The 20,053-nt window shown below is 42.6% G+C and overlaps 1 protein-coding gene across 2 annotated transcripts; it reads right to left on the bottom strand.

Annotated features, from left to right (window-relative positions):
- On the bottom strand, nt 1–18,184 carry LOC308679137 (apoptosis regulator BAX-like). 2 transcript variants are annotated; one of them, XM_081346417.1, is made up of 6 exons: nt 18,058–18,184; nt 9,696–9,744; nt 8,565–8,732; nt 4,663–4,798; nt 4,445–4,549; nt 1–2,355 (listed from the first exon to the last, which is right to left on the bottom strand). In XM_081346417.1, the coding sequence occupies exons 1-6, from the start codon at nt 18,113–18,115 to the stop codon at nt 2,254–2,256; spliced, it is 618 nt and encodes a 205-aa protein (XP_081202543.1). In that variant the 5' UTR covers nt 18,116–18,184; the 3' UTR covers nt 1–2,253. The 2 variants fall into 2 exon arrangements, with proteins under 2 accessions (XP_081202543.1, XP_081202544.1); XM_081346418.1 differs by lacking the exon at nt 18,058–18,184 and adding an exon at nt 11,657–11,728.
- Nucleotides 18,185–20,053: the final 1,869 nt, after the last annotated feature.

The following is a 20,053-nucleotide window of genomic DNA, read 5'->3' as shown; positions in this document are numbered from 1 at the left end:
TCCTGGCAGCTAAAACAACAAAGATGTTGTGACAGCAACAGGGAAAACTGATGACCAAAAATCACCTAATAAACAATAGAACTGGGATTGCTGATTATTATTAAAAAAAAAATTTTGCCTCTCACTTCGCTTGATAAATCAAACAACTTCAGTACCCGAGCTCTTGATCAAATAGTTCAACAATGTATTATTTGGCCCGCCCACTCTAGTTTCAACTGGAATTCCAAGGCAAATGCTGTAAAGAAGTATAAAGACACATTTTGATTATCCGTTGATTGACAGGAAGATAAAGGAAAAAAGAATGTAAACACTTTTGGGGGAAAATTCAAAGCAGGGGTGGGAATCTGTGGCCTCCTCATTAGAGGCTGCTGAAGTACAATTCCCAGCAACACCCACCATGGCAGCTGAGGCAGTTGGGATTTTTAATTCAGCAATATCCTCCAGTTCAGTGTTTCTCAACCTTGGCAACTGGAAGATGTGCAGACTTCAATTCTCAGAATTCTGGTTGGGGAATTCTGGAAGTTGAAATCCAGGTGTCTTTTAAGTTGCTGAGTTTGCAAAACATTGATCTGGAGGATTGTAAATCCCTATTCCAGATCAGAGAATGGTAAAATAGTTCCTGCACACCAATAAATATCAACGTGAAGTCCATAATCCAAAATGGGTATCAATATGTGGGCATACTTTTGGGGGCATATATGCAGATGCTCCATCTTTAGCACACAGATCTGCAGTCACAATGTTTAGCATTGCACAGGCGAACATTAAGAGCCGAAAAAGCAAAAAAAAAAAACAAAAAACAAAACAAAAAAACCCACAATAGTCACATGCAGCCAAATGTCTCAACCGTTATCACAGCTATAATGAGATACAAAGTACTAGGACATGGTAGAAGAGAGTGTGATTTGATGGAATTTCTGGAGATTTCTTTTTTATTTGGCTGAGTCTAAAGACTAAGAAACCCCACGGGTGATTCAACTCAACAAGTTCCCTCAACTTGGCCCCCTCCAAATGGATTAAGACTGCAACTTCCAGAATTCCCAACCAGCATATTATCTGAGAAACTTCCAGAAGTCACAAGGTTGGGGAAAGCTGAGGTAAAATACAGTAATGGAGAAGCGAGCAATGGAAAAAAAAATCTCTCTTGTAGAATAAATAGATCAGAAGCCGTTTGCATTCTCTCTTCTTCATTTCTGGACTCAAATCTCCAAGGCAAAGTGAAAAGTTAATTTCTATGAGGACAGAATGAAGCAGTCAAGGGAAATGAATCTTCCAGTCATTTAGTCTCAGTCTTGCAATGTCTTCTGTGTTCCACTTGGAGGCATGTTGCTTTTATAAAGCATTTTTCTAACCTTTTGTGGTTTTTTTGGACTGGGGACGGACCCATTTAGATTAGAACATGTTTCTGTTTAGCGTTCCCTCAGAGAATGTCTATGGAGAAACACAGATCTGGCAGAACGAAAGATGGCTTCCAAATTCTCATTTTCCAGCAATGCAGTTCCTTTGTAGAAAGTCAGCCCTAAAAGTCCTGTTGCTAAATAGTTGCTAAAGACTCGTAAAGGTCTCCTCTACTTTGATTGTGACCAGATCAGTGATCTGAGTTTCTTTTATAAAAAAAAGTAGATGTACCAGCAGAAGTGTAATTTATTCTACTATGCAAAGTTTAGTAAGGGGGAAAAAACTTGGTTTTCTATCAGGATATTGCCAAAATTCAGCTTCTGTTCAAGGAAAGGAAAATATAAAATATCAAAACTTGTTTGCACGGATCCCTTAGAAAACATCTAATCTGAGGAATGCTGAAACAAATGCATTGCTATGATTGTTGGCAGAAGAAATCTGGGATTAATCTTCCAAAAAACAGTATAAACATCCAGCAAGTTATTCACAAGCCGCTGGCAGAGAGAACAAGCCACCGGCATCGTTCACCTTGTTCCCCGTCATTGTTTCAAAACTAGAGAATCTTAACGTCTTCGGACCTCGTAAGTCCAAGAGGCTGATTGATTGGAGAAAGCAAAGCGAGAAGTACACACCTCATCAAAAGAAAAAAAGTGTGCACCTTTTTTTGAAGAAAAAAAAAGGCACCAAATATGAGCAACAGCATTTGTTTTAAAAAAAGCTCCCCAACACAGGTCTGAAAAGGAATCCTGGAACGGTTTTTTTCTTTCTTGCTTAGGAAATGGGGGTGGGGGGAACCTGCCCCTCCCCCACTTGTTCTTGTAATGAAGAGGTCCTCCCTGTGGAGGGGGCTGAGGATTAAGACATCTTCCAGAAGGTCAGTGAGGCAGTCAAGACCCCCGCAGCAAAGACAGCAATGGTTTGCCAAGTGGGGGTGCCGAAAAATGAGAGCAGGCCATCCTGGAAGGGACAAACAACAAAAGGAGGGAGAAAAGAAAAGACGTCTTACGGTAAAACAAAGACACATTTACAGCAATACAGGTAATCCTCATCTTATGACCTGTGGCTTACGACGGACCCTGCAAAAGGTACTGACAGCCTGGTTTTGAAGTTCTGACAGCCGCAAGTCACGGGACTGCATTTCAGGGGCTAGGCAACTGGCTCACCTTTATGGCCATTTGACGTGTCCTACTGGCATGTGACTGCAATGCCGAAAATTCCCTTTTACTTCCACTTTGGGGTAAAAAGGCCCCATAGCAAACAACTGGTTCACTTAATGACCGTGGCATTCACTTAATGACTGTGCAAAAGAAAAAAAAGGCCAAACAATTGGATTGGCCTCTTTACGACTGCCTTGAGTTATGATTGTAAGGTCAGGTTCCATTACAGTCATAAGCTGAGGACTACCTGTACAAGCCTCAAGGTAAGAATGTCATGTTTACAGTTGTCCCATGAAAGCCCATCTCTTTCTGCATTTCTATCTTCATAGCAATCTTGTGAAGGAGACCGGGCTGAGACCCAGCACCTCTGAAACATCCAGCAATGGTGATTTCGATCTGTCTACTCCCCCCAACCCCACCAGGGTCAACCCCTGAACCCACACAGGCAGTCTTTGTTTCCCAGTTATGGTTATGGGGAAAGAAATTTTTTAAACAAAAATCCATGATGCCTCAAAAATTTTGAGATGGCACAAACTCAAGAAATGTTCAGGTTCTCCAGAATGTTGATAGAGGAATTGTTCAGCTGGGAGAAAACACATACAAGGAGGGAGTGAGGAGACAGGAGCTTTTTAAGAACACTTCGCAGTTCACATCTCCCCTCTTTTTGTTGTTAAATATAAACAGGAATTTTAATTATTTGATAGCCTCTGCTCTCAAGTGAACTACTAAGATCAATGTGACCAGTTCTCACCACATGCTAAAACCACCATGTGATTTGCCTGGCTTTGACTCAGTCTGTATGAATTCAGCAATTTTTAAAGCCATAGTATATGGCTTAGTTGTGCTGTACACACTCAGAACTGTGGATTACTATACCATATGGTTAAGTAAATCTTAGCTTAGTGCGCCATGCAAACCCATCTCTATGTACAGTATGCTTGTGTTGAGAATTAACTATACTGCACAAAGCTTCAGTTCGTGGGCCCTGGAGTTTTTGGTATTAAAAAACTGAAATCTGCTCAAATCTTTGACAAAAGTTTTCTTATCTGAAGGAAGTCAACGTAAAGCCCCTGTAAACTCTAAATCGGGGGTCCTCAACCATGGCAACTTTAAGACTTATGGACTTCAACTCCCAGAATTCTGGAAGTTGAAGTCCACAAGTCTTAAAGTTGCCAAGGTTGAGACCCCTATTCTAAATGACATTTGAACTGTAAATGAGAGCCAGCTTGATGTAGTGGTTAAGGTGCTGGCCTAGAAACCAGGAGTCTGTGAGTTCTAGTCCCACCTTAGGCATGAAAGCTGGCTGGGTGACTCACAGCCCAGGAGACTGTGAGTTGTCCTGTTTTAGGCATGAAATCTGACTGGGTGAATTTGTGCAATCACTTTCTCTCAGCCCAACCCATCTCAAAAAGATGGTTGTGGGGAAAATAGGAGGAGGAAGGATTATGCACGTTTGCCTCCTTGAGTTACTTATAAAGTACTAAAGCTGGCATAAGGTAAAGGTAAAGGTTCCCCCGCACTTGCGTGCTAGTCGTTTCCGACTCTAGGGGCCGGTGCTCATCTCGGTTTCAAAGTTGAAGAGTCAGCGCTTGTCCGAGGACGTCTCCGTGGTCATGTGGCCGGCATGACGAGACGCCAAAGGTGCATGGAACGCTGTTACCTTCCCACCGTAGTGGTCCCTATTTTTCTACTTGCATTTTTACATGCTTTCGAACTGCTAGGTTGGCAGAAGCTGGGACAAGTAAAAGGCGCTCACTCTGTTACGCAGCACTCGGGATTCGACCCGCCAAACTGCTGACCTTCTGATCGACAAAAGCTCAGCGTCCTAACCCACTGAGCCACCGCGTCCCTATAAAGCTGGCATAAAAAAGTCTAATAAGTAAACTCACCCATCCTCCTTGGGCTTGGATCCAGGACAGGACATGTTCCTGGATATATTCCATAGTCCAGCTGATAACAGTCCTTAGGAGCTCTGGTAATTTACTGCACACTACCTATTGAAAAATGACAAAACTGCCAAGTAAGTCCATGAAAAAGGAAGCCAAGAATGGACAGCAACTGGGAAAGGTGTCTCAAAAAATGGGATGACTAGAAATGACATACTTACCTTTAGGATCAACTTGCATGCAAAATAAAACAATGCCACCACACGGCCCCAGTTAAAAGCACCATCCGAGAACATCTCAGCAGCCACTCGAAAGAAAACTTCCTTGGGGGGGTACATCTGAACCTGTTCTATCATCCTGTAGGGTGCAGCAAAAAACAGCCTAAGTTAGATAGTCTCAGTTGAATATTGGGAGAAGCTCCGTGAGCCTAATACAGCGCGGGTTTTTTTTTTAAAAAAAAATGACCCAAGCAGAATTAAATTTTGGCCTCTGTAAAACTAAGCTCTTCGAAGTCATTTGTAGGAAATTCACCAGACCTGGAAGCAGAGAGTGAGAGGGTTGTCAAGTTGAACAGAAATAGGAAGCTTTTTATTCATTCATTCATTCATTTGGATCCTGCCTTCATTATTTTCGCAAATAACTCCAGGCAGCGAACATATCCAACACACCTTCCTCTACAACAACAACCCTGTGAGGTGGGTTGGGCCTATATATATATATACATATATACATACATACATACATACATACACAAATATATATGAGAGCAAAGAAGCTTGAAATAGCTATAGCAGTCTCCCTTTAATTCTTTGTTAGCAATCCAAATTTAATAAAAAAATGATTGTCACAATAGCGACAATGGATGGCCTGTGGATGGCCCTAGTTTGGGCTGATACAGGCAAAAGATATTTCTCCCCGTATTTGGGTTGACAGGGTGTATCAAAAAAATAATAATACTCAAGACATTTCTCCTCCCCTGGTCTCTTCCCTCCCTGATACAGCTGACAAAGTGAGAAAGAGCCCGTGGCCTAGAGGTCAACACAGCTGCCTAACATGCAAACAGCCCAGGTTCCAATCTCAGAAGGGTGTGGCTGGCTGATGAGAGCAAAGCAGCTTGAAATAGCCATACCAGTCTCCCTTTAATTCTTTGTTAGCAATCCAAATTTATTTATTTATTTATATGTATATATGTATGTATGTATGTATGTATTCCTTGATAAGATTAAAAATGCAAATCCCAGGCATGTTAAAATTAACAAACTAAGTGAACACTGGGATGAAATAAGAAAAACTAAAACAGTTTTTGCTAAAAGATCAAGCTTTCATTGGCTAGCTGCCAACGTCGTCGTCAGGATGGAAACGCTGGGGTGGGGAGATCGCGTTTATACTGTTGGTGTCTGCACTCCGCTCATGGAGCGCGTCACCGGTCTGTTTGTTGAGGTCGGCCATATTTCTTTGAGTTGTCGCGCATCCGTTTTTGGGGGATTTAGTTGTCTCTGGGTATCTGTTGTCAAGAGTGAACTGCTGATAGTTCCATGTGTTGTAGCCATAGCTCTAGTCATTGCCCGTGTTCTCATACCAGAGGTCCTAAATGGTTGTTGCTCTTCCCTGTGTTCTACATTGCAGGGTGGTTGTGTGTTGGTGCAATCTTGATTTTGATACAATGAGGTGCTCTGTGAATGCTTGCGCTGTTTGTCTTCATATCGCGCACGTCGTTCCTCTTCCCAATTCCTTAGTGCCTGGTATGCAGGGGGGGAGGTCTATGTGCCGGTTGAGAGGAGTGGTTTGAAAACCAAGCTTCCTTAAACAAGCGGCCGCCTTTAGAGTTGTCACTGGCAATTGCCTCGGTCCATTAGATTAAAGACGTGGTTATGCGTAGCCATGTGTGCCCACACCTGTGAATGTTGTTCTTGTCTTCTAATAGCGAGCTTGTGTTCATACACCCTAGTCCTCAGTCGCCTGAACCAAACGAGGTGCATTATCCACCTCCTTCACCCACGATGCCTCTGTATGTATGTATGTATGTATGTATGTATGTATGTATGTTGTTAGTTGCAAAGTTGTGTCCGACCCATTGCGACCCCATGGACAACGTTCCTCCAGGCCTTCCTGTCCTCTACCATCTTCTGGAGTCCATTTAGGCTCACACCTATTGCTTCAGGGACTCCATCCAGCCACCTCATTCTCTGTCGTCCCCTTCTTCTCTTGCCCTCAATTAGGCTCTTCTCCAGTGAGTCCTTCCTTCTCATTAGGTGGCCAAAGTATTTGAGTTTTAGTTTCAGGATCTGGCCTTCTAAAGAGCAGTCAGGGTTGACCTCCTCTAGGACTGACCGGTTTGATCGCCTTGCAGTCCAAGGGACTCGCAGGAGTCTTCTCCAGCACCATAGTTCAAAGGCCTCAATTCTTTGGTGCTCAGCCTTTCTTATGGTCCAAGTTTCACAGCCATACATTGGAACTGGGATATTTAACTTATTAATACATGTTAAATTCCTTTCTCTCTACCTCGTTTTTCTAGCCATTGATAAAAGTTATCCCATGTTCTAAAATATACTGACTCTTCTCTCTCTTTCATTTTCAATGCCAATCTATCCATTTCTGCACAATCTAATTTTTTTAAATTAACTCTTCCTCCATTGGTAAATCTTCATTTTTCCAATTTTGAGCGAATACAATTCTCGCTGCAGTTGATACATGTAAAACTAGCTATCTAAACTGTTTCTCATAATTTCCTACAATTATGCTTAACAAAAATAATTCTGGATTAATGGCTAAAGCGGTTCTTGAACTCACCGTCTCCCACTTTCTACCTTGGTGCCTTAACCAGTAGATCAAACTGGCTCTCTTTTGCCCTCTCGCTTTTGCCATCCAGACACCTTCCTAAAGGTGCTGGGACTACAATTCCCTGCTGATAAAACTTTTGTGTGTGAAGAACCAGGTAGATTAAAAATTGCATTATCCAATTAAGTCAAATTTCCTCTAAGAGACTCCCAGGCTCAATTAGCATCAAACTGGCAATATCAAATAAATGCATAATATTCCTAGTCCTGGTACCCCTGCCTTGCAACACTCAATCCAGAGCAATTCACGTGGCATTAGTTTTGGCTTGGGGGCTCCTACCAAAAATTATTCATATAATTATTTTAAAAATTGTCCAAGTGTATCTGTACTCTGTATAGGATTTGTTAGACTACAGTCTTCTGTAACAATTTAAATGGCATTTGATCAACTAATCTAGCCAATTATATAGGCTTTAATTTAATTTTTATTGTACAATGCTCTGCACACTGCACTACTTAAATATAAATAAAACTAATTGATTGATTTAATCAATTCAAGATTACACAGAGGTGTCAAAGGGATTAACAGAAGACAGAAAAGCAATAACTATATGAATGCAAAGCTTACTTCTGTCAGGCAGAAGACGAATAGCTGATATATATTTGAACTCCGGGGATTTTAGCAACTGTTCAAAACTACCATGCCCGTCAAAAGGTACTTATGACCTGGATTTCAAAGTTCCAATGGCAGCACCAGCCTCCAGCAGTCATGTGATTACATTCTGGGTGCCTGGTAACTGGCCCACATTTATGGTCATCTGTAGCTTCCAAGGTTACATGACCATGAAGTACCCTGTGTGGTGTGTTTTTCGCTGGAAACTGGTGTTTACTTCCAGCTTCTGACAAAATCCGCCCCCATTAAGGACAATGGGCTCGCTTTATAACTATGACAATATAAATACATCATAAAATTAGGTCAGGTCTGATGGGTGCCTCAAATTATGACCGTCATGGCATATGATGGAAATTCTGGGATCCACTGCATTTAAGTCAAGATCTACCTAGAGTTCTCTCCCCCCTCCCCCAACCGTTAATGTTGTTCAGAAGTGTTCTTGAATAATGGGACTGCAAATAACAATTTAGATCAGGGGTCTTCAAACTCGGCCCTTTGATGACTTGTGGACTTCAACTCCCAGAATTCCTCAGCCAGGCAGGCTGGCTGAGGAATTCTGGGAGTTGAAGTCCACAAGTCATCAAAGGGCCAAGTTTGAAGACCCCTGATTTAGATCTTTTGAAGAAATAATGGCAGCAGTGGTGGCACCGCAGTCGCTGCCACCAAAACGTACCTCTGCAGCTCTGTGTTTCCATCCAGCTCATCTCCAATCCGGCGCAGGCACTCGCTTAGTGATTTGGTGTTGGGATTACAAGCCTGAGCCTCTGAATCGTCCAGCTCTGCCATCGTCACCTCAATGCGTTCCGAATCTCCGCAGCACTGGACTCGGTCCCTGATAAAGCTGAAACGGGGTCCAAATGTAATAAAATAAATCATACAAACATTTTCAGCCTGAGATCTCAACCAGCTTTGTCCTTGTAGGTCTTTGCAGAAGAATCAGCAGCTCAAAGTCACAGCTTTATTGCTAGTCCCTCCAAGAGGGGAAATATATGCCTCTAGAGCAGGGGTCGGTCTCCAACCTGTAGGCTGCAGCCCGCTACCGGATCGTGGCCAGTTGGCTACTGGGCTGTGTGAGTGGCTGGCCGATGCATGCGTGCGTGCATGCACGCACTGCCCCACTCGCATGATCGTCGCTGCAAGCATCGCAGGCGTTTGCGGCTCCATGAGAATGTGCTCGTGTCGCCATGAGCATTGTGGGCACTCGTGGCCCATTTGCGCAAGCGTCCACAGCCCCACTTGCGTGAGTGTCGCAAGTGCTCACAGCCCCTCGCATGAGTGTTGCGGGCGCCCACAGCCCCTCGCATGAGTATTGCGGGTGCTCATGGCCCCACTTGTGTGTCGCAGGTGCTCATGTCTCCCTTGCGTGAGCAATGGGTGCTTGTGTGCACACCTGCCCTTCCCACAAAACCATCCTCTTTTCCCCCTCCCTCCTTCGGGCCACCAACCCGGAAAGATTGGGGAATTCTGCTCTAGAGTCCAGGTAGTCCTCAACTTACGACCACAATTGACTCCAAAATCTATGTTGTTAAGTGAGAAGTTCGGTGAGTTTTGCCCCATGTTATGACTTTTCTCGCCACATTTGCTAAGTGCAACAGTTGCAAGTGTGAAAAACAGCCGTAAGTCGCTTTTTTCACTGCCATTGTAACTTCAAGCGGTCATTAAATGAACTGTGGAAAGTCAAGGACCACCTGTAGTGCGTCTCAACCTTAGCAACTTGAAGATGTGTTGAGTTCAACAACCAGAATTCCACACATCAAGGTTGAGAAACCCTGGTCGAGATATTTGCTGAAAATACAGTACTCACCTTTTGAGAAGAATGGTTCCCGTCTGAAGGATTTGATCTGAACTTGTGCCTGAAAGGTAAAAAAAGCAGCATGAGAATGTGAAGGCATGTCTCCAGGATCAAAAACAGTAACAAGCTCCGCCCAGTCCAACATCCTGCTTCACACCATTGAACTACAGGTAGTCCTCGATTTATAGCTGTTTGTTTAATGATTATTCAAAGTTACAATGGCACTGAAAAAACTGACTCGTGATCAGTTCTCGCACTTCTCACCATTGCCGCAAACCTCAGAGTCAGGTGATCAAACTTCAGGGACTTGGCCACCGCTATACATTTACGATGGTTGCGGTGTCCTGGGATGGTCATCTGCTACCTTCCTAGGCAACTTCTGACCAGCAAAGTCAATGGGGGAAGCCATATTCGCTTAATGACTACATAACTCACGTAACAACTATAGCGTTTCGCTTAACAACCAGGGCAAAAAGCTCATGACACAACTCACTTAGCAACTGCGTTTACTTAGTAATGGAAGTTCTGGGCTCAACTGTGGTCGTACGTCGAGGAGTACCTGCACTGGGATCCCACACTCAGGATATGAAGAGTTTTCATTCTCTAATACTCATTTAATCCCTATGACGGTCTGCCGTCACATCTTGCTCAGTGAATGGCGGAAATTAATTGACTGGCACAATAGCACTATGAAATGCTGCCTTTTGGGGCATGTGCCATTATTACAAGTGGCATAGTTTACATGTTTTGTTATGACAAGCCTAATAAATGGCAACAGCTTGAATTGTTTAACACGGTAAGCCAAAACAAAGCTAGGAGGGGTAGCTAATATTAGGGTGGACGGGAAAAAATCCAAAGACTTTGGCTAGAATAGCAGGCAGGAACAAGTAAGATTAAAAATAAGTACAGGTAATTTTCAACTTACGAGCACATTTGAGCCCCAAATTTCTGTTGCTAAGTGAGACAGTTGTTAAGCGAGTTTTGCCCCATTTTACGACCAGAGTTATTAAGTGAATCACTGCAGTTGTTAAGTTAGTGATACGGTTGTTAAATGAATCCGGCTTCCCCAACTGACTTTGCTTGTCAGAAGGTCGCAAAAGAGGATCACACGACACTGGGACACTACCAACTCTCATAAATATGAGGCAGCTGCCAAGCGTCTGAATTTTGACCACATGACCATGGGGATGCGGCAATGATCATTAAGTATGAGAAATGGTCATAGACCACTTTTTTTCAGTGCCCTTGTAACTTTGGATGGTCACTAAACGAACTGTGGTAAGCCGTGGACTGTCTGTAGGGAGAAACGTTAAGAGCATTCCAACTAGATAAGGAAGACGAAAGAAGTATGTACAGGACACGGTAAATCTGGCTCAAGAAGAAATACTCAGATGTCCTCTTGAATCACAAGTTCAACCTATTCCAATAGTGTAAAAAGGTAAAGGTTCGTTCCCCCGCACATGCGTGCTAGTCGTTTCCGACTCTAGGGGCCGGTGCTCATCTCCGTTTCAAAGCTGAAGAGCCAGCGCTTGTCCAAGGACGTCTCCGTGGTCGTGTGGCCGGCATGACTAGACGCCAAAGGCGCACGGAACGCTGTTACCTTCCCACCGGAGTGGTCCCTATTTTTCTACTTGCATTTTTACGTGCTTTCGAACAACTAGGTTGGCAGAAGCTGGGACGAGTAACAGGCGCTCACTGTTACGCGGCACTCGGGATTCGACCCGCCAAACTGCCAACCTTCTGATCGACAAGCTCAGCGTCCTAACCCACTGAGCCACCGCGTCCCTTCCAATAGTGTAATGTAGCTGAAAAGAACCTGCTGAAGAGCATCAAGAGGAGGAGCGTAGTGTCCAGATCACAGGAAGTACAGTAAAACCTCCATAGTTGAGCACTCCTTACACTGACCACTTCCCTAAGGTGACCTAATTTTTGTGGACCGGACATACACTATATGTACACAATAGAAAGCCAACCTCTCTCTATTGACCATCTCTGTAAGTTGTATCTTGACCATCTGGACCTTGACGCACAGTGTTCATTTACTCTCTATAACTTGACCAGTTGAGTCCAGTCTGCATCAAGAGCAAGAAAAAGTGAAAGGCAGAATTGGTAGCAATGAATTTCTTTCAAGAAGAATATCAAAGAATACAATATTTTTGACTTTGATTCAGCAGTAAAAGATGATGAAATCTTTTAACACTGACAAGCATGGACTCTTTTTCAAGGCGATGCCTTTACAGAAGCCTAGTTATGAGGGGTGACAAATGTAAGAGTGGAAAACTTTCTAAAGAATGTTTCACAGTTCTGGTGTACGCTAGCTTGAACCGGAGAGAAGTTAAAACCTTTGGTGATTGGTAAATTGCAAAGCCACACTCATTCAAGAGCCTGCAGCCCAAAAATCTTCCCGTCACCTGGAAATCTAACAAATCTGCATGGATGACTGGTGCCCTATTTGAGAAGTGGATAAGAGGTATTGACTGAGAAATGAAGAAGAAACGGTCCATTCTCCTTGTAGTGGACAATTGTCCTAGCCATCCCCAAGTGAAACATCTTGCAAAGGTGAAACTGAAATTTTTACCTCCAAATACTACATCAAAAATTTAATCTCTCGACCAAGGCACAATCAAAACATTCGAATTTTACTACCAAGCCGAGCTTATGCTGTGGGGTCATGGCTAAAACGCTGGTCCGTTTGCGGAAGCAAAATTCTAACCCTAACCCTAAGTTAGGTGAATTGAGTGAGGAGGGCACAGAAATTGCAGATATTCCGAAAGAAGAGGATGTCAGTCATTTGATAATGCAGTTAAAATCATTTGCCATGGAAAAATGCCCAGGTATGCTGAGTGATATAGTCAGCATTGAGAGTGCTATCTCCGCTTACCTTCATAAAAAAAATAAGGAACAGACTAAAATTGACTCCCCCCCCCGCCTGGAATGAACGATCAAACCATGAGAAGACAATACACGCGTAAATGTAGGGTTTTGTATGATACAGTATTGTATGAATGATTTTCCTGTGTTTTCACGACGTGTGTTTCTGTATGACATTCTCTAATAAAAGCCGCACAATAAAATGAGGCACGTGTACACATCAGTACAGTTGTTCCGTATGTTGGACCACTTTCGTTCAGTCCCATGGGTGGTCAACTTTCAGAGGTTTTACTGTAATTGTTCTTTTCTACTCCGCCTTGGTCAGGCCTCAGAGCATTGCGCTGAGGCCTGCACTTGGTAAAAACAGGAGCAGGGCTAGGGAAGAACTACCCAGATGGTGAAAGGACTTGAAAACAAATCCTGTGAGGAATGGTTTAAAGAACTAGGTATGTTTAGGTTGGAGAAGTAGTGGGGGAGCGGCATGATAGCTATCTTTAAATATATGAAGGGTTGTCACACTGTAGAGCAGGGATGTCAAACCCGCAACGTCACGTGACGTGTTGCGACGTATCGCAACTTTTTTTTTTTGCCATTGCCAGCAACGGGGTGGGTGCAGTTTCGCTATGATGCATCCGGCCCGCGGGCCGGCAGTTTGACACCCCTGCTTGTAGAGGGTTAAAGACTATTTTTCCTTGCTCCGAAGGGTAAAAAAAAGCAAATGGGATGAAACGTCCGGGATGTTGATACGAATTAGACATTAGGAAGAACCTGAGAGTCAGAGCTGCTGGTCAATGGAGCAGGTTGTGCATTGCACAGAGTGGTTTCTTCACCTTTCGTGGAGGTTTTCATCCACTAGAGATAGTGTAGGGAGCCTTGCAGTGTCCGAGAGGTTGGAACTTGATGACTGATGAATTGAAACTACAACAATGATGAACAGAAACTAAGAAGCAAACTTACACAGCAGCAGGTGAGTGTTTGCACTCTCTTACATGGTTGACTCACTTTGTAACCCTTTTAACCAGGAAACCCCTTTCCCTCAGTTTAGAAGTTACCCGTTGCAAATGTCAATAAAAGAGAAAGAAAAGCTCTCAGCAAGTTCTTCCTTCACCAGTTCTAGCAAATAAACCCATTTCCTTTTTTTTTCATTTCCTTGACTGTGCCACTCATTTCAAGACGGTCTTATCATGACTAATTATTTACCTAGCCGCCTATTTAGCTGTCATTTCATGTGATTGCTTCAAGTATCAGTTCATTATTTTTGTTGTCTCCATAGAACTAATAAAGAAACCATCCAGCCAGAAATAATGTATCTCTAACTTCAACATTCTTCTACCTGGCTCACACAGATGTCAAAAGCACAATTCCCAAGAATCATAGCCGCCAGCAGCACCATTGAAACTGGGATCCAATTGTATACAAGGGACCTGAAGATGGCAAAGCTGCCTTACAGCCATAACATAAAAATAGTTTGACTTACGGTTTCTTACCGAGCTTATGCAGGTAGTCCTTGACTTATGACTGTAATTCAGCCTGGAATTATGGTTGCAAGTCATTGCTGGTTGTTAGTTAAAATGGGTCACCTGGTAACCATGCCCAATTTTACAACCTTTTTTTTTGCAGCAGTCATTAAGTGAATTGTCATAGTTGTTAAGTGAATCTGTTCTCCTCAATGGGTGGAAAATTGAAAGTAAATGCTGGTTTCTGGCAAAAAAAATGTATTAAATTGTAGTCTTGTGACTACAGAACACTGCAAACAGATGTAAGTAACCCTGGGGAGGTCTGTCGTAATTTGGAATAGTCACTAAGCAGCCAGTTGTAAGTTGAGGCCTACCTGTACACATATTTGAGAAAATAAGAGAAAATACCTTTGGTTCACCTGATGTTAGAGCAATGTGAAACCGAAACCTGCTTTTAAACTATGCTCGGCATGGCTAAAGTAGATTTAGTTCGCAAAAGGTTCAGTACTTAGCCATTTTTCCCCTTAATATTTGCCTGTATTCTGGAGAATCTTTGCACATACAAATTCCTACCTCCCATGTTTTCTATTCTGTCACATCTTTCTCATCATCAGCAAAGAATGTGATCTAAAATCTTTGCCTAACAGAATAAATACATCCTTGTCTCTCATTCACTCCAGAGAATGTGCCAATTAAAAACGTTTGTTTTCACACCAGAATAAAACTGTATTTTCCTGAAATTTCAATACCATCTCTAGCGCCTGGATCCACATACAACATGCCCCAAGTTATGTCTTCCTGTTTTCCTCACATTTATACCTTGTGCCTTTTTCAACCTTCCTGATCTAAATTTAGATTATAAGTTGCTAACAAGCGGGGACTTGTCCTTTACGTAATGATCACCAACTTGATTTTGATAAAAGTAATGAGAGATTTACATTGTTTCTAGAGACAGTGATCAACTAGACAGCCAAACAGAACTATTTTCAGAGGCAGCATTCCCCTGAATAATAATCTAACCCAATGTTTCTCAGCCTTGATAACTTTTAAGATGTGTGGACTTTAATTCAAAGAATTCTCCAGGGAACATTCCCTCTGGCTTCTAAGAAATTTTAGATTTCTGTTGTGGCCAAAAAATGATGAATTAGAAATATTGCTATTTAACCTGATTAAGCATGGCCATTTTTTTAAAAAAAAATAACTAGGTGCTTCATACACATTAGCACTAATATCTGTAGCAAGGACCATTCATTTATTTAGTATGGCTGCCCACCTCTCAACAGAGATTCTGGGTGGCTAACAGTATTACAACTCAATAAAAACAAACCAGTAACAAATCCAATAAAGGTTATAATAAAAATAAACAGAATACACAAAAATACACAAAGGGCCACATACGGCAATAGCAAGAACTACAACACGCATCATAATGGCTAGGGAAAAACAAATCCAATTCATATATTAGTTTTGTTGAAGAAATGAATTTTATTGTCAAAAAGTACAGTGGCAAATTATTAGATACATTTCTAAAATTTAGTAGCTCAGATAAACTTCAATATTGTTAAATAATTTCATTTTGCTAGTTTTGATTTCTGCCTACCAAAAGGATATTTTTGCCTAAAAATGGAGAATATTTTTTCTCGTTTTTTCAAATTTGGAAATGTTAGGTGGGAATAAACAAATGTAGTTCAAGTATTAGACTATAAGATCTAAACAGAACTACCAAAGTACATTACCAAACCATGTTAATAGGCAATCAAGATGCATAAAATTGTTTTTCTTTTAAAAAAGTGAGGAACTTATTTAGATCACATTTTAAAATGTTATTGAGATCTTATCTTAGATCTTATCTAATTCAAACACATCAATGTATTCATTTGAACTTTGAATTCTATTTTATGGGCATATTGGTTAATGGTAACCAATTGATTGATCTTGCAGTTAGGGCACTTTGACCAGACACACCATTAAGTTCTTATCTCTTTGTAAAACTGGGAAGACAAAGATGGAGGGAGAAGAAATGGAAGAGACTTGGACGGGAGAAAGGAGTGGTGGGCGTACACAGTTTCTTAAAATAAATTTCTGAGTTCTGCTAGAGAAAATGTAGGAATTAAATCCTATTGAGACAGCACACCATACAGAATCACTTGAGACTAATTTTTGAATCTCCAGATAAGATGTGTATCAAATGCCATAGAAATTCCATTTTTCAGAAACTGAATCAAAGAGTGCTGAAAAATGTATTTCTATGTCAAAGTACAAGAAAGTAATGACTAACAGAACCCAACTAGCGATTTAAATCAAATCTATCATCCTTTAAACATATTAAATCTTCACTCCAAAAGCAAAACTGAATGTGGATGTATGTAACTTATGATTATGAGACAAGAGTCTTATCAAGAGCAAAGTCCCATTACTATTAAAAAAGCATTGCACAGCTACTCCATCTTTTTCTTTATTACTGGATGTCTGTGTGTGTGTGTGAGAGAGAGAGAGGGAGGGAGGGACGCAAATAACAGTTTTAAAAAATGGATGTATTACAGTTGGAATACATTTGGAGCATTTGCATATTCCATTTAAGAAACAGGAAGCTGAGCAGTATAAAATCCTCATCTAGAAACCCCTGACTCCACAGCTTCATTACAGTACAATTTGTTTTGCTTTCCCTCATTCCATTTGTTAAGAATTCCAAAGTTTCCCTGCTGATTTTGTGACATTTTAATTAACTTCCTGAAGACACTGCCCTTATACTAGATTTTCAGTTTCTAATTCGATGCTGGCATCCCATCGCCATCTCACGTTTCTCAATCTTTTGTCGTGGCTTTGATTTTCGGGAGCTTATTCTATTCCTTTGCGCACCAGCCACTCGGAATCGAGCGACTACAACAATCTTGACAAGAAAAAGACTATGCGAAGAACCTTTTTCAAACATTTCCAACTGGGTTGCAGCACCTGACATCTGCCTTGGCATTGCCCACTCCCACCCAGAGGTCCGAAAGGGGCTTTTTTTCCTCAGTCTTGCAATAATCTGGATTTGTCCCTGATGATGATGATAACTTTATTGTCACTTTGAATGTACACCAATCGGCATACATCAAAATGAAATTTCGTTGCATACAATAGATTGATGTACAATCTATTCCTAGTTCTTCATCCTTGTCATCCTCCATGGGGTGGGGTGGGGTGGGGGGACTGTACGGTGGTTTTGTTTTTAATTTGAATCAAGAGTTGCTCTGGAGTCGGGCGGCTTTAGAAATCTAAATCATCAATGACCAGATGATCCTCATCGGAATCCCGCTGGGCATCTTTGGAGCGCTAAATAAAACTCTCCTGCCAACGATAAGATTCACACACACCCCTATTGTCGTTTCAAAAATCCTGAACTGATTTAGTCACCCCGAGGCAAGGCATCACTTCCAAGCAGGGCTTTTTTTCTCATAGAAGGCTCAGAACGGAGTTCCAGCACCTTTTTTGGATGGAACCTTGTAGGGTAGGCAAAGCAGGTTCCGGCACCTTTTTCTTTTACAAAAAAAGCACTGCTTCCAAGGATAAAAGCCTCCATAAATGAAAAGCAGACCCAAAGATTCTCGAGGAGGAAGAGCAACAGAAGCTACAAAAAGGCAGCCGAGTGGTGGGGGTTTTTTTTGTTTTTTTTTTGTTGTTTCGCCCGCCACTTGAACCTACCTGGCAGGGTTGTCGCACGGACAAAAAAACAAAACATGCCCCACGGCCCTGCCCTTCCTCAGCCCGGCAAGTCTACAACCCTCAGCCAGCAGAGGCAAATGGACCCGGCTGGGTGGGGACGGCGACTGTCGGGAGTCGGTCTCCTCGGGAAGGCGCTAGGTTGGAGAGGAGCAGCATCAAGGCGCTCAGGCTAAAAAAAGGGCGAAGGGAGCCATGGAAATCTTCATGCCCGGGCATGCCCTCGTCTTCGGAGAGGCAGCTCGCGCGTGCCTTGGCGTTCAGCCTCCGACAAACTGGCTGGCTCGCTCGCCCGGCTGCCGTGCCCCGCCTTCCCTTGCTCCCCGAGCCCCGGCCACGCTCACCCTCCTTGCGAGGCGGGAGCTCCCGCTCTCTCCCGGGACCCGCCGCTGCCGCCGCCATCGCTCCCCTCTACTCAGCTGTGCCCCGACTCCAGGCGGCAACCCGCTTTTATAGAGTCACGTGATCCAGCGGCCGGCAAAAGGGGGGGGAACAGGCGGGAAAAAAAAGTGAGAGAGGGGGGCGGGAGGGAGGAAAGGAAAGGAAAGAAAAAAAAAAAGCAGCGCGGAGAATGGGAGAGGGTCATTGCCGGTCACGTGACGACGAAGCAGCGGGCAGCCGAGAGAGGGAGGCGGGCTGAAGCCGCGACATCCTCTTTTCTTGGTTGCCCGGCTTGAAAGAGCCGGAGGGAATGTGGAGGGAGGGCGGGGGGTGGTGGTGGGGGAAATGTAACCGCGCAAACTTCCGTCGGCTCATGCGCAGAACTTGTTTTGTAGCCAAGGCATATATAAGGGCAAAATCTTCCCTCTCGGGGGCGGGGCTTCGTGGGTCACGTGACCCTCGCTACCGTCGCTCTTTTCTCTCTCTCTTTCTCTCTCTCTCTCAAGGAAGGGGCGAAAGTTAAAGCGATCGTGCGATGCGAAGTAAGGGATCGTGTGATGCGGAGGAGGCAAGGTGACCCCGCCCAGTTCGAAGACAGACTTTGGTTCCCCCGGCACCGCCAGTAGGGGGCAGCAAAATGAACTTCAATTGGGATTTGCTTCTGCGTAAACGTGCCGGCTTGCGCTAAGATCGCTAAAAAGCTAATCACGTGGAATTTGGTTCGCACGCTACTGTACACCCCGTCGAAATAGAGTGGACTAGTAGCTTAATGGTTGCGTGAAGTGCTGAGTTTTAAGAATTCTTCGACGAACAAAAAAAAAAAGAAGGCAGGGAGAAGCCTTAGTGAAACTGGGGATAATTCAATAATAAAACATAATTAAAAAACTGGGTATAATTTCAAATGCAGGAATGGGAAACTTTGTTTTACCCTACATTGATTATTTTTAAAACATAAATTCGCCTTCTAATCTTGTACTTAACTCTTGCTAATTTTAATCTTAATGCTTTTAAATGTTTTTTTATACTTATGCTTTTATTCTATCCTAAGCAGTCCCAGAAGACAATGAAATGGGTTGCATATGAATTTAATAAGAAAGAAACAAATGGCAATGACAGCCAAATTGCTCGAGTTATTTAGCGTTTGGAAAAAAAATAGATTTGATTCTGTAAACCGCTTAGAGAGGGCTGTAATGCACTGCAAAGAGGTATGTAAGTCTAAGTGCTATTGCTATTATGTGCCATCAAGTGCTATTATGTGCCCTTAGCGACCACGTAGATAACTTTTCTCCATCAGAATGAAGTAATACTCAAAAGTTAAATAAATAAATAAATAAATAATAAAGCACCGGATAAAGCCAAAGATTCTCTTTTTTCAGTTTTAGGTACCCTAAAGTTGAATACTTTGTTACCCTAACTAGGGCATCCCGTGTTATCCAAGATATACACCCTAAGGTTCTAGGGCTTTAGATGATTCTTAATAGTTTGCAGAGTTCTCCAAATATTAAAATTGTGTAGTTTTAAATTGATAGTAAACATTCTAACATATGGAGGCATATCAACTACTATGGGGTTCGTGGTGATTTCTGAGCTTGGTGGTTGCTTGAAGATGTTTCATTACTGTACTAGGTATAACAACACCAATGCAAACCCCACTCTCTTATAGTGCTGATGATGTCACCTAGTTTGGTAATGAAATATCTACAAGAAAACCACCAAACTCAGAGAACAAGTTCAACCCTGAGCTACAACTATTTTCTTCTATCAGTACATATCAACTACGTTTTAATTTCAATTACATTAAATCAAATGCAGTTTTCGTTCTTCCTCCATGCATACAGCATTAGGAGTTTACACAACTGGAATAGGCAGCTGGTCTTTTTTTTAAAAAAAAAAAAAAGATCAGAAAATGCAGTCAAATCAGCTCCTGTTAAGGCACTGCCATTTTATGTTGACCATTTT

Source organism: Vipera berus (assembly GCF_964194415.1).
Source record: "Vipera berus genome assembly, chromosome: Z".
NCBI classification, from domain to species: domain Eukaryota; kingdom Metazoa; phylum Chordata; class Lepidosauria; order Squamata; family Viperidae; genus Vipera; species Vipera berus.
Note: the sequence above shows the minus strand (reverse complement) of the source record. Positions and strands in the feature narration are given on the sequence as shown.

Bases quoted from the DNA above. Each gene is read 5' to 3' on its own strand.
- LOC308679137 (XM_081346417.1), bottom strand. From the start codon at position 18,115: ATGGCGGCGGCAGCGGCGGGTCCCGGGAGAGAGCGGGAGCTCCCGCCT. The intron at 4,799-8,564 runs GTACGTTTTGGT...TGCACCCTACAG, and splicing joins GGAAACACAGAGCTGCAGAG to GATGATAGAACAGGTTCAGA. The intron at 4,550-4,662 runs GTAAGTATGTCA...ATTTTTCAATAG, and splicing joins CATGCAAGTTGATCCTAAAG to GTAGTGTGCAGTAAATTACC.